The 16,265-nt window shown below is 48.3% G+C and overlaps 2 protein-coding genes across 4 annotated transcripts in view; one reads left to right on the top strand and one right to left on the bottom strand.

Annotated features, from left to right (window-relative positions):
- Nucleotides 1-3,163, top strand: part of CCDC113 (coiled-coil domain containing 113) — a 21,277-nt gene extending 18,114 nt beyond the window's left edge. The window contains 2 exon segments of the mRNA XM_014518302.2: nucleotides 499-654; nucleotides 2,657-3,163. Of these exon segments, the coding sequence (XP_014373788.2) occupies nucleotides 499-654; nucleotides 2,657-2,749 (249 nt within the window). The 3' untranslated portion in view covers nucleotides 2,750-3,163.
- Nucleotides 3,164-3,244: 81 nt separating this feature from the next.
- Nucleotides 3,245-10,817, bottom strand: PRSS54 (serine protease 54). 3 transcript variants are annotated; one of them, XM_025199808.1, is made up of 6 exons: nucleotides 9,518-9,571; nucleotides 8,686-8,746; nucleotides 8,150-8,321; nucleotides 6,714-6,969; nucleotides 5,762-5,893; nucleotides 3,245-4,112 (listed from the first exon to the last, which is right to left on the bottom strand). In XM_025199808.1, exons 1-6 carry the CDS (start codon nucleotides 9,569-9,571, stop codon nucleotides 3,675-3,677), a joined length of 1,113 nt encoding a protein of 370 aa, XP_025055593.1. In that variant the 3' UTR covers nucleotides 3,245-3,674. The 3 variants fall into 3 exon arrangements, with proteins under 3 accessions (XP_025055593.1, XP_014373806.1, XP_014373807.2); XM_014518320.2 differs by lacking the exons at nucleotides 8,150-8,321; nucleotides 9,518-9,571 and adding an exon at nucleotides 10,725-10,817; XM_014518321.2 differs by lacking the exon at nucleotides 8,150-8,321 and having other exon boundaries at nucleotides 9,518-9,736.
- Nucleotides 10,818-16,265: the final 5,448 nt, after the last annotated feature.

Below are 16,265 nucleotides of genomic sequence, written 5' to 3'. Positions count from 1 at the left end.
TGCGGAAGTCAGGAGGATTAAAGAGTGTTCTGCAGCTCTGAAATGCAAGCCACATAAGGTTCTCCCATAAGGATCTTGGACCCTACTTTTAGGCACCCAACTTGACAGGACTGGCCAGGGCTTCCTTACTTTTACTTTCCTTGCACTTTTCAAAGGCAAGACCCTGCCGTCCCCAGCCAGGGCACTAAGAAGTTGTAGCACAATCCCATAAGACAGGTGCACATAAAGCAGAGCCATAGCAACCAGATGCTACAAAGTGTTTGTTCATGAAGATTCCTGTTGCCCCAGGCAGTCAGGAAATGGAATTGCTAATAGAAACATCATGCTGTCCACCTGAGTCACTCTGCAGTTAGTGTTAGGGAGTTTGGTTGTTTTTCAGAGATAATTAAGTGGCCATTCCCCTCTGAGCACCGATCACCAGGTCTGAGGGGGCCAGACCCCTCTGAGCACTGATCACCCACTGATTCCATCTGTCTTGTATCTCTTTTTCTCTCTCAGGAACAAGCCAAAGTTGAGTGTCTGAATAAGAAGCTACAGAAGCAGCTGTCAGATTACAGAGTCCCCCCCATCCTTAAGTATGTCAATGAGAAGATGGCCCTGTATGACCTGGAAAACAGTATTAAGACCTGGGAGAGGAAGGTGGAGATTGCTGAGGTACAGAAGGACCAGCTCTTCCTGAGTTTAGAGCAGGGCATGGGTTGTACCTGTGTCCTGGCCTATAGGCAGTTGGGATTTGATTTCCAGAGGGTCCATATCTGTACATATAGTTTATGTAAAGGGCCCTTTTGTTTTGTAGAAACCAGCACAAAGTGGGAAATTTTAGCTGTGGTTTTCACTACTGTATAATAGAATAACTTGAGGTCCTGTTAACACAGTCCTTATTGCTTCCTATTCAGAGGATAGAGGCCAAAGCTTTTCTAACAATTAAGCTCTGAGACTGAAAACCAAGGAGTTTTAGGATGGGTTACATCTACTGCAATGTTAACAGGAAGCATTATCAAGTTGCTGTTATACCAACATGTTTACAATGTAAAAGCGCAGCAATGCAAACCTCCCCTCAAGGGGAACCAACACAGATCTGCCTCTGTTCTCACTTCTGCATGTGCAGCCCATTTGGTTCCCTTTGAGCCCTAAATGATTGTTTCAGAATGTTTTGACCTGCTTTCTGATCCTGATCCTCTGATGATCTCAAAGCGCTTTGCAAACATTAATTAAACCTTATGGTGCATTATTACCCCTAGTTCACTAATGAAGGAACTGAGACACAGGAAGGAAGGCTGTGACTTGCACTTTTGTAGTAAAGATAGGGAGTGTCCTGAAGCTTCTGACCCCAGGCCCAGGCTTTCATTATGAAAGAAAGTAGTATAAATTAAATAATAGTAGGAAACACATTTAATGCCTAGAGCTCAAGGGCATCTCTGGGCATTTATAGATGTGCTCCAGGAAGAGGGGGAGAGTGTTTTAATTAGAGCGGCTCTGAGAGCCCCTCTAGTTAAAGTGCCTGGAGGGTCACATGTCTCTGCTGAAAAAGAGCAGAGGGGATGCTAATACACATGACCCTGGAGTCTGCTGGAGCACAGTAATTAACACGCTACAGCAGACTCAATTAATTGAGTCTGCTCTGATGTGCTGTAATTACAGCACGTTGGAGCAGCCTTGCTGCACATCTGTAGGTGCTCTCTGTGTTGAAATGCCACCTCCTCCACAGTGTAAACTAAATGCAAATATATGGTAGTGTGAAGAAACAGAATTGCCATGGCAAGTTCTGAGTGTCTTCTAGTGCTTATAGTGTAGTCTTACATTTTTACACCTCTGCTCATCAACATGCAGCGATGGGCCTGACCTGTGTACTTACACTGGAAAGCCATTGAGGCAAGAGTCATCCTTCTGTTCATTGTTTGTGCAGCACCTAGCACAACAGTGTCCTGGTGTATGGTAAGCTTTTAGCTGCTGTGATAATACTATGACAGTAAAGCTAAAATACACACTTGCAACTGGATCCAGCTTTTCTCCAGGCTCAAGTCAGCCTGGATTTAGGGTTCTGGATTAATCCCTCATAGCAAGTGTTATGTGTTATGAAGGTTAGCTCTGAGTGCAAACTTGCTCAGAGTTCATGGGCTCACGTATAGAACTGTCTGACAACAGCACAAACTCACTTATCACATAACCCTTCCACCTTTTATTTAAACCAGCTACATGGCATACTGAACAAACCTGGAGTACAGAGCATTGCTATATAAATAGTGTATAATGCAAGTCTTATCAGCTGTACTGGGAGCTGAAAAGAAGCAGGGATTCACTAGACAAGAGAAACAGCTTCCCATTTATTTCCGTGACGGTATTTCCATATAGCTAAATCTTGTTATTATGTGGCTACAGAGACTGTAAATGCAATAGCACATGAAAGACAAAAGGCAAAACATATATGCCATGCTGCAAGTAGTGTTTGGCTCCTACAGGACAGCTGTGTGGCATCTCAAAGTTTTCCACATAGTATTCACAGAAAACCAATGGGAGCAAATGATAGCTTGAGATTGTAAAAGTACATGCTTGACATACATATACACGTATACAGTAGGTAGCATGCCAGATAGTATCCCTCATGGCAGTTTGTTTCTGTACTACTATATCTTCTTTTTTATGTTTACTTCTGCAGGCGTCTTTGCAAAGCTACCACAGAGCTTGGAACAAGGTCAAGATGGCTAGTAAGCCGCCAAGAACTTGTCTTACATTGCAAGGTAGCCAGTGAGAGATGTAGCTAAGAGCCAGCCCCTTGGAATGCAGAGATATCAAACAGATTAATACAGAGCCGTTTGCACTGCAGCATGAGATGGAACCATTTCTGCACAAATAATAAAGCAACCGCCTTCCTGCCCTCTGCCCCGGGGTTGGAAGTTCTCTATTTGGTCAAGTCCCATTTATCTGATAAGTTGGATTCTACTGGCCTCTGTCACTTGGTTTCCTTGCTGGGCTCTCAGGGCATTTATACACATACTTTTTGTCCTGCAATGCTCCAGAGATCTGGCAGGTCGGAGCAGACTTGATTAACTGAGTCTGCTCTACACGCGAGCTGACACGCACTTCACTGAAGCACGTGCAGTTATATAAGCAGTGAAATGTGTCAGTATGCGGAAAATGGCAGCAGTGCACTTTTGAACTAAAACACCTCTGATGTGTTTTAATTCAAAAGCGCACCACTGCCATTTTCTCAGTGTTGACACGTGTTTCGCCACTTATAAAATTGTATGCACTGCGGTGCTGGGTGCTTTTAAAAGTACCCGGTGCAAGCATGTGTACAAATGCCTTCAAAGTTCTGAATCAGCTTTGCTCTTCATATTTCCTTTCCTGTCAGCTATCTTGATGACCAGTTATTCTCTGATGATCATATCTGACATGTTTACATGAACTGCCCTCTCTGGGTTGAGCCTTGTGATCATTTAATGCAAAAAAAAGGAATCAGGAAGATTTCTTGGGAGAATTTAAAAGTTTAATATAGCCTTCAGTGAGTTCCCAAGGTGGAGTGACAGACAGATACCTGGGGCATTGCTGTGAGGACAGGTCATTGATGCACATGGATGATGCTACATAGGTACTCTCAGCAGTAGCAGATGTGGGTAAGAGTGTTCCCTGAGTACTGGCCCTAGGGGGGCTGCTTTTGTAGTTTGATCTCTTGTCTAATAAAACAGAAGGCAAAGCAGAAGGAAAATGGCAATGGTGTCCTGGGTGGGATAAGGCAGATAGCAGCTCCCATCAGGAATGGGGAGCACTTCCCCACTGTAATAGTCATAGTACAAAGGAGCAGACTTGCTTTTGGACCTGTCTAATCCAACCTGGGAGGACTTGCTGCCTTTCTGTTGCTGCTTTCCTTGGCTATAGTTGGACCCTTGCAAATACTCTGTGGGAGCTGGGGAAGCAGCATGGCCTCTGGCAAAAGTGTGATACATTGCGGTTCCTGCTTTCTTTGTTGTGGCTGAAATCCAGTCACTGTAGTAGGACAGTTTGGTGTACAGAAATGGTCCATAGCATCTCATGCCGCCCTCACTGAGCACTCCACTGAGAACCCATCTTTTGGTCCCCTTAGGCTGGCACATGACTGGGTTTCCCGAGTCTCCCTTTGAAAGACAAAAAGCAAGCTTAAGTCACAAAAGTCCATATCCTATACAGAATGTATCCTATACAGAACATGGCCCTGTTTGTGTCCTATGGATTCCTCTCCATGAATCCCACTGAAGTGGGTGGAAAGCAGAACACATCAACCTGTTACTCTGTCTACTTTGTCATCAAGCCAGCACTAATTCCAGGGACTAACGGTTTTCCTTAGGCTGACAGAAATTAAGAGCCTTGCTGTTCCATGTTGCTATGTGCTTCAAATTAAACAACCAGAAGGCAGCTCCTTAGGCCCCAGTTTCAACCAGTGTAAGCCCTTCTGCATATTTTGACCTGAGGGGCCTTGGAAAAGTCATTCAACATGGCATTCACCCCTGATAAATCCACAGGGAAATTCTTATAGAAAATCCTATTGAAAGACATCTACAAGGACTCATCAGGATAAGTGAGGAGGTTATGGCAGCTTGGCTATGCAAAGTGAGCGAGGCCCATGGATTTAAGGGGGATGCCCCAAGATTGTCCTGGCATTTGCAATACAGAAGGCCTCACTCCTTCCACAAGTTTAAACAAACTCCATTAAGTATACAAACATTCTGCACACATTTGGCATGTTCAGGTGGCTGGCTTGCTGGGGCCATCTTGCTGTAAGAGACAGCAACAATAATGCTGAAAAGGCAGAAAAATGACTCCATGGAGAGGACCAAATCAGTGTTCAGGATGCTATCACAATCAGAATTCAGACATGAATGAGATGGGAGAGTGGCTAGATCACAGCAGTCTTGGAATCCTCCAAGACTGGGAGAAAGGAAGTTTGGATACATGATTTCCATGGGATCCTGTCTCCATCAGAAACAAGACTTTAATATGCAGGTTCTAAACTGGCATAGCATGGTTCTGCAATGAAGATCTCAGCTGTCAAACCAGCAGTGCTCTACCAAGAAGTATCTGCTTTATGGTGTTACATGTTAGGCTTATAGCTGATGAAGAGCAAGGCACAAGTGTCACGGGCACAGAGATGGTGTTTCTGCAGACTGAGCTCTGGCTTAGAATCAGGTCTAGGGAGGCTTGGATTCAAGGCTTGACCTTAGTCTTTTGCTTCCTGGGTTAGCTTCATGTGGGGGAAGATGAATCCCATGTTCCCCCAACAGCAATACCTGCTGGCTGGAGAGGGATAACATTAACAGGGTATTGGGGGGACCCAGTTCAGCTTTCTTTAGTGGTGGCCAGTAGCTGTGCTTGTGCAAAGAAGCAGGACAGAGGTGGGAGGTGACAGGTTAAAAATAACATGGTGCAGGCCCTGGACTTCATGACTCCACTACAGAGGCCCTTCTGAGCCTAGCAGCCTATTGGGCTGGTGTGGTTAGAGAATGCTAGTGTCTGTACCCAGCAGCACACTAGGCAGCAACGTGACCAACAGCACATCCAGCCCCTTTGCTCCCCACCCAAATGACCAGGAAGAGCCTTTGTTTGGCACAGGTCTGAAGTGAGAGTCAAGCTTGTGCCTTTGAAGCCAGAGTGAGATACCTTCACTGGTTTGCCATGGACAGCCCAGTGTAACAAATTGCTATTGTGGACTGGGCTATTGAGTGACTGAAGCAGGAGCTGATAGGTTCCCGCGCTTTGTTCTGTGCCTGGATCACTAGACGCTCCTTACCAGGCATCCAGTCACGTTGTCAGACTCTCTGTGGCTGCAACACTCTGTTGTGATGATTCTCTTTAAGGGGCAAGGATCCACATCCAGGACTGACAGTTTTCTCAGAAAGCTTACTGCAGCCCTGTTTCCTGCCTGAGTGAAGAAAGCAAAGGGATCAGATGCCCCAGGCTAGCTTCTGCCCAGGGTAGAGGTGGTCTCTGGGAAATGGAAGTCGCAACTATGTTGCATGTTATGCCATGTTTTTCCTATTAAGACAGTAAGCTAAAGGCAGCACTGCTACTTCATCTAGATCCTATCTGGGTAAGGAACCCAGGGGTGTTTTTCTGCATTGTCACAAAAGAGACCTGGGTTTGAAACATGGGTTGTCAGACTGGGAAAGGCTGTGATAAGAGCACTGCTATCTTAGACAGAGGCAGAGGGCACAAGCTTGGGTTTATTTCCTTGCAGCCTCTGCTTGCTGATCTGAAGCAGATCTGACTGAGCTCTGCATGCATCTCTCTTTAACCTTCCTAGGACAAACTGATGGGAGTGCTGCTTGCAGGAATGTGGCCTGATCATGAGAAAATGAGGGAAACCTCACCCTTGAGACTGCTCACTGGTTCACAGACAGTGCTACTCTTACCCTGCTCTTAGCCATTAGATTTCCTGCCTGGACCACATTTCATCTTCTGGGACAATGTGCAAATATGCCTGCTGCGGAGTGGGGATCATGCCCACCATCAGCAGGATCCAGACCTCTTGAAGCACCCCTGCTACTAATTGGTCAGTGACCTCTCTTCTCCTGCAGCATACCTTACCTACTCTCCTGGCCAGGAGGAGCTAGCAGGTCTGATTGTCTTGGACAGATTCAAGCTCCTGAACATCCCCCCACTCCCCTCTACCCCAGACTTCTGAGTGCAGTCTTAGGATTCACCCTCCTCCAGTGCCTATTATCTGGCAATGAAGGGGTTACCTGCTTGGCGTGGAGCCATCCTGACACCCAGCAGTTCTCCAGGGCTGATGCAGTGAGGTTCCTGCCTGGGAAGCAGATGGGCTGAACTGTGTCACTGAACTGTACCGGGGTGGCTGTCTTCAGAAGGGCAATGTTGTTGTACCGGGTGATTTCATCAAAGTCCTCATAGGGGATTATGGTCTTGATTGAATAGTGGAGCTGGACCTTCTGTTGCATATTCAGATCAGTCATACCAACCATGGCTAAAGCTGGGTGCCTGGTGAGAGAGGGAGCAAGGAGAGGAGACTTCAATAAGCAGAGATTTGGGTAAGGCAGCTATACTGCTATAAAGCCAGTGGGAGATTGGAAGCCAGCTTTGTGACTTTTCAAGCATTAGAGGACTAGGGCAGAGCAGGCTTTCAAGCTGTGTTGTGCCTTCATTCTACCTAATCTTGGGAGGCCTAGCACCAGCCTAGTCACAAGACACAATTTAGAGCAGCCTAAAGAGTTCTCAGTCTGCAGGGGCTATTCCAGCAGTAAGGGCTCATCAGCTACCCACCCTGCTTCCCTTAGGCCTATTACAGTGGCATGTTACAGCTGGAAATATTCTAGTGGCTCTGTGATACACAAAGATTCCCCCACTGCCTCCTGAGCCAGTTTTTCATCACCAGAGTAGCACAGAGCCACCTCATCACAGGGGAGGACTGCAGCTGGGTAGAACTGTGTCAGGAGAGCAACCCCAAAATCTCGAATATATCCAGTTGACTGAACACTGGCACATTGTTCACGTCACATCTTCATTGGGAGGAGTACAGCAGTTCCTAGATGGGAGACTATATTAGCTACTGCTGTGTGTGGAGGGGCAGGGTAGAATGTGGCCAAGAATAAGAGGCTGGTTGAAAGGTTTCAGTTGATTTAATGTTGAGTGGCAGAGAAGGGATGAGAAGAATGTATTGTGCTCACTCTCTGGCTTGCCAAAGCAGAGCAGATCTTCTAAGAGACCCAATTCTGAGAGGGGACCCAAGGAAACCCCAGGGTAACATATCAGGAGTCACATTTCTACATTCATTCATGTAGATAGATCAGATGACCCTGAGGTTCCTTCCAGCTCTGCCCAACGCAAGTGTGCAATGTGTGGCATCTGGGTATTTAACTCTTGTCTCCATTTCAGTGGAAATTCTCACAGCAGCAGACATTTCTATGCAACATTTAGAGAGAGTTTCATTTGCTTATTGGCTCAGATCCTGTTCTTTTACTGCAGCCAACTCTGTCTGTCAAGGCAGTGCCTGGTAAGTCATTCAGGATGTGGAATAAAGTGTACCTTGACAATTCCACTGACTTCCTTTGACACAGGGTCACAGACAGGATGTGCTCTCCAGAGAACAAGTACAGGCCTTAAGGCATGAAAGCTCCCCTCTTCCCCTGAAGGTACGATAGAACAGCAGCAGGATATGCACCTGTTCTGAAGCCTGGATGCAGCGCTCAGTATCCAATACTCGCTCAAGATGCAGCCAAAGGCCAAATGTTTGTGTTGTAGGTCCTGCAGTGACACTACCCAAGGGAACTCACCTACAGCAACAAACTCCTGCGCTGTGCTAGAGGGAGCCAAGCTGATCTGGGTCCCACAGCCTGCAAAGCAAACAAAGGGCAGTCCTCTAGTATAGAGAGAGGCTCAGGCCTGTGCTTTACCTTCTCTTCACTTATCTTTGCTTCTCCTTCATTATTATTCCATCTTTTCCTTGGCTTCCCTCAATCTCTCCATCTCTTGGCTCCCTGCCTCCCCTCTCCTCCCTTGCTTTTCTCCCTTGCCATTATTGGTCAGGTGACACTGAGCACACGCAGCTCTACCTCCCCCAGGGCACAGGTGTCCAAAATGCTAGTCTGGGTTGAGAGAGACTCAAGCAGGGCCCAGCCTTCACTAGCCTGAAGACATTGATTGAGGACTGTAAGGGCCAGACTAGAGCACTTTGTTCCCAGACAAAGCTTCACTCACCAGCCACCAGAGAATAGGAGAAGCACAGAAAGAGCAGCACCAAGCATCCCGTCCTTCTGCCCTGACAAAGAAGTGGAACTGTTAGGCTGGAAAACCCAGGGAAATCAGGGCAGCAGTTCTGATAGCTCTGTCCTCCACCACATTTTTTCAGCTGTCTCCCCCTTGTCACCTCTAGAATGCCTCATCTCCTTAGCTCTTTCATAGGCAGCTGAACAGCTGAAGGGAAAGGTAGGTTGTGGCTACTTCTAGCCTCAGTCTGGCAGCAGGCATGGGCTTCTGTTTTCAGCCTAAGCCAAACTGGAGGGAGTATTTGCCTGCCTCCAGAGCCATCCTACCTCTGTGTCTGTTCAAGACCAGAACTTTCCACATCCTAATTTCCACCATCTAGCCGTGCTGGGGCCCAGCAACAAGCAGGAACCCAGGGAGGTCCAGCACACATGTTCTTGGGTCAACCCCTTCCCTGACACACACCATCCCCCATGCCCCTTTCTGAAGCCAGTGGGATCCCACAGGCTGTGAGGCAGCACCCGCTGTTCACATCCATTCTTTTGAAGGACCTGCCTCATTCCCGTGTATTCTCCATAACAGCTCTGGAGCCCTCACTGGCTTCTCTTTCCTTCCTCACCCACGTGGCCTCCGTCTAAGTCCCATCTGCTGCTTTGCCTACACTAGTTCCAAAACTATCTCTTCCCTTCCTGTCTCACTACAAGCCTTTTCCTGTCCTTGCCAGATCCACTGGGTTGAAAAGACCACCTGCCACAGCTGTTTCCCACCATCCCCCTATGCTTTACTGTCTGTCTGTCCCCCAGTCTCTTATGGATTGTCACCCTACATGCAGCTGCTTTATGTCGTTTGCAGCTTGTGAGCCTGCATTTCCTGAAGCCATTGTGTACTTGGGTAGGGCCAGGAGCAGGACACTGAAGCTTGCAGCAGTCTGATGCCACATAATCAGCCACTGTTAGATCACGTTGCCATGGTATCATCCAGCCAAACAGTGGAGTCCAGGGAATGCCCAAAGAGAGGCAATTCAATGTTCACTTGATGGGATTTGGTGCCCTGGGGGTACAGTCACTTTGTAAGCAGTTTGCAGCCTTGTTACAGAACAGGGAAGGATCAGTGTCCTCAAACAATACCATTTGGTCTAAAGTTAGCAATGCCCCCCATCTTCAGATAGAGAAAGTGGCCAGTTTATCAGACAACTTGAAAGCAGCATGTGGCCAACAAAATCTTTATTGCTGGGGGCTGTGGGGATGAACAAAAAAGAAGAAATCCAGCCTTGACTCTGCAACACCAAGTGCAGGGCTGGCCACTTTACATGGAAATGGAGCACGTGTACTGCAGAAATCATTAAGACACAATAAAATGGGCCCTCAGGATGCCATTTTTAGCCCTGTGTCTGAGTGAAACAACAGGGTAATAGATACCTCTGGGGAATCAAGCCCTTTCAGAGGCAAAGTGTTTATTAAATTGTTACCATTTATGAAGTGTTTATAGGAGAACAAGGAGGTCAGCATGGCTCTTTATATGTCCTTAGGGAAAGCTGAACCACTCAGTATCTCACAAGGCATAAAAGAGGCTCCTTGTAAACTGTTATTGCTGCTTCTATTTTGGTTCAAGCCAAGGGTCCATCTAGCTTATGCACATTTCAACTGTGCTGTAATTCTACAGACTCACTTGGGGGTCAAATAAAAAGGATGTTGTCTAGGGATTGGCTGCAAGCCACTAAATTAGATAGGGCCATAGTCTCAGGTCTGAGCTTTGAAAGAAGCAACTGAACACAGAGAGGATGTAAAGCAGAGAGCAACCCAAGCTTGGTTTAAGTTGCTAGGCAATCTCCCCAGCCCAAGACATATCACTGCCACACCAGAGTCTCAGGCCCTTTTCCCTCCACTATTCTAGCATCCTACCCTTGCTCAGAGGCTCCTATAAAAGCCCATTTACCCCTATAATGCTTGCTCATGAGACCAGCTAAATACTTGAGTCATCTACTAACACAACTCTTTCCTTTGTCCTAGGCCATACCACAAAACCGCACTTACCTGCTCCCTCTAGTTCTGTTTCAGCTGAGCTCTGGCTGGTTCTTAGTAGGACCAGGTGTGCTGTGGATGTCACTAACATCAGCTGGGAGAGGGAATGTGGGTCAGTCTCAGGTGGGGTTGTGCTGGATGTTTCTGAGAGGGCCAAAAATGGCGCAGGGGAATTGTTGGTAGTAGTGTGTTCTACTTGTGTTCTGGCTGGAAGCAGGGAGGAGGTGGTGGCTGAGCCTGAGCAGGCCTTTTGATGTGCTCTTCCAGACAGAGCCTGGGCAGGCTGCTGGCAGGCAGGAAGTAGTGGTGACTTTTCAGCTGGCTTGTTGGCTGCTGCCTGTGCTGAATTTCTTACTCAGCAGGAGTGATCTGCACCTCAGTACAGTCTAGATACTGCACAAGGAGAGATAGGAACACTGAGAGGAAGAGCTGGAAAAAAAGGGAAGAGTTGCTTCTTAGGTCCCTGCTCTCGATTGGATCAGGAGGTTTATTGGGGACCCTGAAAGGCCTGTCAGTATGGGAGAAAGCTATAAACCCACACAGTGGATGCTGCTGTAGGGGTGCATTCTAGGGAGAAGAGAAGAGACTATTAGAACAAGGGGGTTAGGAGTGTCAGGGGACCCGGTGGGGTGGCCGGGGGGACCTATTCCAGCAAGGCTGGAGCATAGACCAGTGGCCATGGGTACTCTGCTAGGGAGAGAGCAGCTGAAAAGCATCTTCCCTGCTAGTAGCTAGTGGGTCTTGCAGTTGCTTTGCAGAGACACTGTTGTTGCCAGGGACATGTGCCATGGGGGAATGTGGAACTTCAGAAGGTGGCAATGCAGAGTCATTGCCCCAGCACCAAGTGAGAAGAGACTGAGGCATGGTCAGAGACCAGCTGTGTCTACTTGGGACAAGTGGAACTACCCTATTTGAAGGCAGGTGGAAGGAAGGTCTTCACCGTGCAACTCTGAGTGTATATGCCTGAGGCTGACAGTGGGGAAGAGGGTGATGGCCAAAGAAGAGAGTAGTTGGTGCAAGCTTGCTCTGGCGCCTTGGTAAGCCTGAAGAATCAAGGAGGGCTGTAATAGCTGTGTCTGTACAAGGCTTGGAGCTGGGGCCACCATGGGTATTATGCAAGGAGCAAGAGGAGAGCAGCCCTCAGGGTAGTGCACCATGTAATAGTGTGGATCAAACCATTGCAGGCATCTCTTGGGAGTGAGCCTTGAGCCAGACATCCATTGACCACCAACATGCTGGGAACACAGGGTTTGCAGCCACTGATAGAAATCTGCAGAACTCCATGCTTTTGTAGCAGAATTCCTAAATTGGGTGTTGCATGTTCCAAAACTTTGCTTTCATCCAAGGCATCTACCAACCCTTCCTGGTGTCCTTCAGCAGCTTTAGATACTACTTGTGTACAGACAGAAGTGACAAGTTTTGCCCAATCTGGCCACAGAAAGTAGCTTACAGTCATGCCCAAACAAGTGCATGGCTGCAGACAGCTTAAAAAAAGGCTGAGAAGGTGAAAATCTGAGCCCTCATTGTATGCGATGAAGAGGTTTCAAAATATAGCACCTTCTGTAACTTGTGTTTGTGGGGCTCCCAGCCTGTCACTGTTTTCAGAATGGGAGGGGGGAAAAAGAGTGGAGGGAGTTCAGTTTGGGTTTGTTTCAGCATCCCCCCCCTTCAGCAGTGGCTGAGGAGCCCCAAGAATGAGCCACCTTGGCTACCTTTCCCCCCTCCCATTCTGAAAACAGTGAGCCCTGGCCACTGCTATGGGAACCTAGCTGCAGGTTCTGGACAGGCAGCTAGATTCCCCACCCCCCTGGAACCAACAGTGAACTTCTGTTCAGCCTGGGGTAACAGTGCAACTCACAATATTTTGCAGAAAATGTTCTGAGTTACAGCTGGGAGCTGCACTTCTGTCTGCACCCCTTGTGATGGCCTGCTAATGAGCCTGCCTTTTGTTGAGCTTGGCTGAGCTAGATGGATATGTGCAAGCACTGCTCAACCAGTTTCTGTAGAGGCTTCCTAGTCGGAATTTTGTGGCTTGTTTTGAGCAAGGTGAGGGGCCTCTGGTTGTCCAGAACCATTCTTACCCCACTTTTCCCAAGATGAGAATCTCTTTACTAAAAGCTCCATCGAGTGCTCTCTAGTCAGTGCCTGGTTGAAAACCCGTTAATATTCTAGCAGACCAGTCTAGAAAAGATTGGTACAACTCACTGGTGATATTCTTTGCTCCTTTCCTCAAGGTTACATTGCCTCTTCTATTTTATAATCATAGAAAATAGTGATAGAGAAGTTCAAAGCCACCCACTACTCTGAAATAACCCTTGTGAGTACTACGGACTTCACAATAAAGTTAATTTGGAACCATATTTCCTGTAAGTACTTATAGTCTTCCACCCCAGTACTTAACCCCAACTTCAAATCTCTCAAATCCAGCAGATTTTGGGCTCCACGTCTTTCCTTTGTGCAGACAAAAATGTCACACTGACCAACTGTTTATCATGGCCATAAACTCATTTGGCAGAGTTTCCAGTCTGCTTTTCATAATCTATTGTATGTTCATCTTCCAAACCAGACCCATCCTTGCTACAATCATTTCCATCTGTCTCTGCCCAGAGGACTCTTAACCTCTCTCTAACGCCTTGCATGGCAGTATTCAAGATGCAGATCTCTTGATGTGAACTCTCCCTCCCATTGCTCCCCTCCAAAATTCGTTTGGAGAGTCTGCAGCCTTTATGGAGGCTTTGCATGGGTCTCTTACTGGCTCCTGGAACTTGGATCAAAAGTGCTAATTAATCTCCTTGGCCCCTGGTAGCTGACTCAGTGTGGACAGGTCCAGTGGAGAGAACTGAACACCCCTCCCTGGCTTATGAGCAAATTGGTTTAAAAATCCCACCTTTTGTTAACTTGGTGCAACTTGGGTGTATAGATAAGACCTGTAACTAAGCCTCCACCTTGAACCCTGCTGATGCTGGAACTGCACAGGCTGCTATTCTGAAAGCCAACCACTTGCACAAAGCTGCCTTTGTTCAGAACAAGGGGTTTAAGCATATCCATCCATACAATGTTTGGCTGAAGGTCCTTACTGCTTTAGCATTTTTATTATGTTTCTGAATTATTCCTCATGCCAAGAAAGATGTAATGAGGGAGTGAGAGCCCTTCAATAAAAACCTATTGATCATGAAAAAACATGAGCACAGCAGAAATTGCCCATGCAGTACAATCTTATCAGTTTTGAAGACACGTCCATTTGGTTTTCCACCTCACAGAACAAATAGTTCTGCTTTACGTACTACATCTAACAGCGCAAAAGCTTTGGGGAAATCTTACAGGAACAAAACAAAGGGAGGCATTTGAAACCTGTTTTTTCCTTATTTCCCACAAACTGGTCCCCTGTTGTGCAGAGGCACATCTATGCTTTGCTTCTTAAATTATCTCCTTCCGTGTCTCCAGATTCAGTTGCATCCAATTCCCTGCTGGCCTTATTGCTGAAATCAGTGCTTCCTTGTGACTGACAGGCAGCTCTTGGAGACAGCTCCTTTTGGCATTGCTCTGAACTTCCCCCTGGAGGTCCTAGAGAAATTATATGTGTTGTCTTCAGAAATGCCAGTGGGCATGTATAAGTTTCTCCTGCTGCTCTGTGACTTTCAGAGAGATTTACAGATGGAAGTGTTTAGCTTGCATGCAAGCCAGGAACCAGCAGCTCTCTTCCTTTTAAAATGTACTCACTTATGAGGCAAATGACCAAAAGCTTCCATGAAACTAAATGAATCAGATTCCCCACAGTTTCTACAAGGATGTCTTGCTGAGGAGCTGCGCTGGAAAAACTTCTGAGGGAGGCTTTTGCGCAGTTTCTTCTGAAACTAGTCATGAGGTGAAGGAATGGTTACTTGAGATGAACTAAGCTGCTATGGTTTCTTGGATCTTTGGCTCAAGGAGGACGGACATGATTGTTAATGTTTTGGTAATCATGAAAGGTGCTGGACTGAGGGACTTGTAGGCCTCTGCCCTCTCTGCACAAGCCTGGTTCAGCACATGGAGGAGCAGTGCAGATGTCAGCATGCTTCACTACCCCATGTCAACACAACAAAGTAAACCTCTAGGAGCAAGAAGGGAGATGCCTCTCTCTCCATCCATTCCTTATACTTTTTGCTGACTGCTAACTTGGTGCTGAGGTTTTTGTGATGCAGACAAGCTTCCACCAGGAACCAAATTGAGAATGTAGTCTTGAAGCCATTAGAAAGTAACCATCTCCAGCTACAATTGATGTGGGCTGCTTTCAAACCTGAGTTCTGGAGGTGAAAGATGTACTCTGTGCCCGCCTCTGTTCTACTAGGCGCTCTCGTGCGGCCTTAGCCCGGACTATAGATCGCGCCTGTCCTGGGCTTGCGGGTGTACCCCAAAGACTACCCCGGCTGATGTCAGGGGACCCCCTTGACTCGCCTGCCACGACTTTGAATGGTACCTCAGTGGAGGGGTTCCCCTTCGAGGCAGCCTCCAGGGTCGTCGCGCCTCCCGGCGGGCACTCACAGGGCTCCGACCTCCCTTACACCCCGGCCACTCGCCACCTTGGGTTGTCAGTCTTCGGGCCCCTTAGGCGTTCTTGGCTCCACCCGACCTCTTCCCGCGGCCCACCAGCTACGCGCCAGTGTCTTCAGGCCGTGCGTTGATGTATGGACTTCAAAGTCTTCGGACCTGGGTCCCACTAATCCGAATTCCTAGCGCCCTATCCCAGCCACCCTGTGACTTGACTTGCAATTCCCACCACCGCGATGGCTGAAGCACTAAGGCCACTGGGCTAGGAGGCCACAAAGGGTGCCCTTGGCCTATGGGCCCCGTGGATCCCCCTGTGCCCAAGTACCCAGCCCTTGTGGCTCACCCCACTCGGGTATTGAGTCCCAGTCCGTTATCCTAGGGCCGAAGTGGGACCCGTCTGCCACTTGTTCTGTCCCTCCTTGGGGTCTTCTGCTGCCCTCCGGAGGTACCTGTTGGGGTCCCTGTTGGCCACACCCCTGTTACCTCCTCTCCGAGGCTTCACTGCTGGCTTGCTCGTTGATCCCTGCATCGGCTTGCCCGACGCTGCTTTCGCTGAGTCTGTAATCGGCTCCGCTGCTGGGGCCGCTGCTGGTTCTGCTGCAGGAGCCTCTGCTGGCATCTCTCCCGGCTTTGCTATGAGCCCTACTGCAGGCGTCGCCGCCGGCTCCTCCGCCGGCGTTGCTCCCGGCTTTGCTGCCACCTCTACTGACGGCGTCCCTGCCAACCCTGCTGTTGGCTTTGTTGCCGACTTCGCTGCCGGCTCCTCTGCCAGCATTACTGCCGGCTCTGCTGTCGGCGTCGCTGCCGACTCTACTGTTGGAGCCTCTCCTGGCTCCACCCCCGACTTCTCATGCTGCCCGATGCAGCAGCTGAGCCCCTCTGGGTGAGGGCTTCCTCCATGAGCCTCCGCTCATCTGCCGCCCCACTGCACCCTCGGGGCAGCTTTTTATCTCCGCCAGGTGGCGTCTCCAGCCCACGCTGCCCGGCCCCAGCTAGATATAAGTGCGGCTGATCAGTCGTGGCGGT

The sequence above is a fragment of the Alligator sinensis genome, unplaced genomic scaffold (genome assembly GCF_000455745.1).
Source record: "Alligator sinensis unplaced genomic scaffold, ASM45574v1 scaffold203_1, whole genome shotgun sequence".
Classification (NCBI taxonomy): Eukaryota; Metazoa; Chordata; order Crocodylia; family Alligatoridae; genus Alligator; species Alligator sinensis.
The sequence above is the reverse complement of the archived record's forward strand: the minus strand, read 5'-3'. Positions and strand labels throughout refer to the sequence as shown.